The following is a 3,647-nucleotide window of genomic DNA, read 5'->3' as shown; positions in this document are numbered from 1 at the left end:
GCGCGAGTAGGAGCAGGAGTAGGGAAACTCTACATCAACGTGCCGTAGATAGTTTTGAGGTATACTCTCGTTTAAGTTTATGTTTAGTTATTTATTATTTATTTTTAGTAGTTAATATTAGTTTTATTATTAGTAATAATATATTAGTAGTAGTAGTGTTAGTATTATTTTTATGTACTAGGGTTATTGTCAGGGGCGGGTATTGGGTAGCCTAGCCTTAGTTAGCATGGACTGATCACCCATGCTTAAACAAGGTATGGTTAACCAATATCCAACCATGATAATGACTAGTTAGGTGTACCATTACCTAACCTAGGATTATGTAATTGTGTCAGGACCTTGAGACATAACCCAGTATTACTAGTGGCTGTTAAGCAATTGCTAATCAGGTGAGTCATCATACTTGTCTTTTTAAACTGTGATAGTATACTCGTCCAAAACTGGTAATAATGAGAATGCTGCAGTATGCATATGTCAGTAGGGGTATATGGGATCCTATTATGCTTAATGAGGTGTGTCACTCTGGGAAGGGTAATAAGGTGTTGTACCCACAGGCACTTCGTGCTTATAAGGTCCAGCGACACACACTCATACCTATGTGACGGCCGTAGGGGGGCACAGCTGGAGGACCAGTATGTCTCTTGTACGGTGGTTTGTGACAAGTCAAATGTGACCTATAAGGTTCAATGAGGCCCAACCTGACTATAATGTGGTCACATACCCATATTGTGTATGCATATAATGTAAACTGTGGTCTGTCTTTATAAAAATTGTATAGTATGAGCTCACCAGTATATATCTGACGTCGCTTTGAGTATACTTATCTCAGGTTAGTCATGAGGAAAGCTATAGGAACTACTTGACAGTTGGGGAGTTCTAGAAGATCAAGGAGTTCTTAGTTGCCAAAAGTTCGTATATAAATAAAGTGTTGTACTCAGACTATTATAAGTTTTAATGAAAGTAGTTTGTTTCCGCTGTAAGTGTATCAATTGTGCATAATCACCCGGGTTACGGGGTGGGTGTTACAGTTGGTATCAGAGCCCGAGGTTTTAGCGAATTAGGTATTGCAGGAATGCCTAAGCTTTAACTAGTAGTTCTTTAAAGATTAATAGCACACTCAGACTAGCCAAATAACATGTTCTCAGGAAAAGTACTTACATAGTCAGTTGAGTGACGCTAGAAGAAGTAAACTTGTTGTGCCTTTTTATGTGCTATATATATATATATCTATGTGATGTATATAGTTGATATATTATAATGATGTATCATACATACTAGTAAATCTTTATACTCATATTCCTATAGGAAAGAGACAATGTCTGAACATAGAGATGAACAAGGGTCTAGAAATAATCAGAATAACAGAAGGAGAGAGGAAGATTCTTATAGGACTCGAACTCCCTCTCATAGTGTCAGGTCCCGATCTAGTACAAGCGTGCGTCTAAATATTGAGGATATCCACAATATAGCTGTGGAAGTGGCTAAGGTAATGAAGAATGCACAAACCGGTAATGTTAACCAATCTGGAGAACGACATGAAGAAAGCTCAGCAACCTCCACGCCAGTACGAAGGGAAGAAATGGGCGAAAGGAAAAACACTATTGCAACCATGCCACTAGAAGGAAAAGGTGAATATTCCAAATCAAAGGAATGTACTTATAAGCACTTCATGTCCTGTAAACCTCAGTCATTTGACGGAAGAAAGGGAGCACTAGAAGCTCAAGACTGGCTCAACAGAATAGAGTCAGTATTAGACATATGTGAGTGTGATGACCGCAACAAAGTACGGTTCGCGGTACATATGTTTGAAGCTGAAGCCCTTCACTGGTGGAACATTGTGGTCCGAACAGAGGGAAAAGAAAAGGTTAAGGAGATGAAGTGGGAGGAGTTTATTCAAAAGTTTCTTGCTAAGTATTGTCCTCCCAGTGAGACTGAGCAACTGGAAGTGGAATTCTTTCAGTTAAAAAATGGGAAATAAAACCTATCGAGAATATGTTTCTCGTTTCAACGACATATCTCGACTGGTTTCTTATTTAGCATTGACCGAGGAACAACTGATCAATAGGTTTATTTGGGGTCTACCCTCTGAAATGAGGGTGTTTATCAAATCCAAATCCCCCAAGACTTTTGCAGAAACTGTTGAGGCTGGCGCCGTCATGGCTACCGAGATGATTCTGCGGCAGGCTGAATCTCCCGCACCAAAAAGAAAGTGGGAAGAAAGAAAGAGGGACACCTTGAATAACAACTTTAAAAGGCCTAAAACATTTCCTCAACGTCAAATTTGCAAACGCTTTCATACGGGGGAATGTCATTTTCCTTGTCCAAATTGTAAAAAGACGGGTCATGCTCTTCAAGAATGCAAGGAAAAGAAGAAGTGTTTCAAATGTGGAGACCCTAACCACATGAGATCTGAATGTCCCGAACTCAAAAGAAATGATAGGACACAACCAAATCAGCCAAAAGGGCGGGCATTTGTACTCACCACGGAAGAAGCCAAGACCAATACAGACGTTATCATGGGTACGTATCTCGTAAATGATGTATATGCGCATGTGTTATTTGACACCGGTGCAAATAGAAGTCTAGTGTCGACTACCTTTAGACCTTACTTGAACCAGGCGTCCCAAACCCTAGATCATACCTTTACAGTAGAAATGGCTGATGGAAGTCAAAGAGAGATAGTTGACATAGTTAAGAATTGTAAAATAAGCTTATACAACCATGTTATCCCTATAGACCTAATGCCTATGGAACTTGGAGAATTCGACATAGTCATAGGGATGGACTGGTTGACACCATATCATGCGGAAATTATATGTGACAAAAGAATCGTCCGACTCCGATTACCCAATGGTAAACAACTAACTATATCGGGAGACCGCACTGACAAGACTAAGAACCTCATCACGATAGCACAAGCACATAAATGCCTAAGGAAAGGGTATGTTGCCTTTCTAGCATATGTCGTAAACACTACAGAAAAGCAGAAGGTCGAGGACGTGCCGGTAGTACGAGAATACCCCGAAGTGTTTCCCGATGAGCTCCCGGGACTACCATCGGATAGATAGGTTGAGTTTCGCATTGACCTAGTTCCCGGTACATCACCGATTGCTAAGTCGTCGTACAGACTAGCCCCGACAGAAATACAAGAACTCAAGAAGCAACTACAAGAGTTGCTTGAGAAGGGGTTTATCCAACCTAGTTCGTCGCCATGGGGGGCACCCATCTTGTTTGTCAAGAAGAAAGATGGGACGATGCGCATGTGCATCGATTATAGAGACTTGAATAAAGCCACTATAAAGAATAAATACCCTTTGCCCAGGATCAACGACTTGTTTGATCAATTACAAGGGGCAAGCTATTTCTTTAAAATAGACTTGAGGTCTGGATACCACCAAGTCAAAGTTGCACTAGAAGACATACCTAAGACTGCCTTCAGGACTAGGTATGGTCATTATGAATTTTTGGTAATGCCATTTGGATTAACCAACGCACCTGCAGTGTTCATGGACCTCATGAACAGGGTTTGTAAACCTTACCTCGATAAGTTTGTGATCGTTTTTATTGACGATATCCTTATCTACTCTAAGAACGAGGTAGAACATGAACAACACCTAAGAGCAGTCCTTGAATTGCTCAAGAAAGAA

At 40.6% G+C, this 3,647-nt stretch overlaps 1 protein-coding gene across 1 annotated transcript; it reads left to right on the top strand.

Annotated features, from left to right (window-relative positions):
• Positions 1-2,090: 2,090 nt before the first annotated feature.
• LOC110893057 lies at positions 2,091-3,068 on the top strand. Its single transcript, XM_022140179.1, has one exon. The coding sequence runs from the start codon at positions 2,091-2,093 to the stop codon at positions 3,066-3,068; it is 978 nt and encodes a 325-aa protein (XP_021995871.1).
• Positions 3,069-3,647: the final 579 nt, after the last annotated feature.

This window comes from Helianthus annuus, chromosome 12 (genome assembly GCF_002127325.2).
Source record: "Helianthus annuus cultivar XRQ/B chromosome 12, HanXRQr2.0-SUNRISE, whole genome shotgun sequence".
In the NCBI taxonomy this organism is placed as follows: Eukaryota; Viridiplantae; Streptophyta; class Magnoliopsida; order Asterales; family Asteraceae; genus Helianthus; species Helianthus annuus.
Note: the sequence above shows the minus strand (reverse complement) of the source record. Positions and strands in the feature narration are given on the sequence as shown.

Bases quoted from the DNA above. Each gene is read 5' to 3' on its own strand.
- LOC110893057 (XM_022140179.1), top strand. From the start codon at position 2,091: ATGAGGGTGTTTATCAAATCCAAATCCCCCAAGACTTTTGCAGAAACT.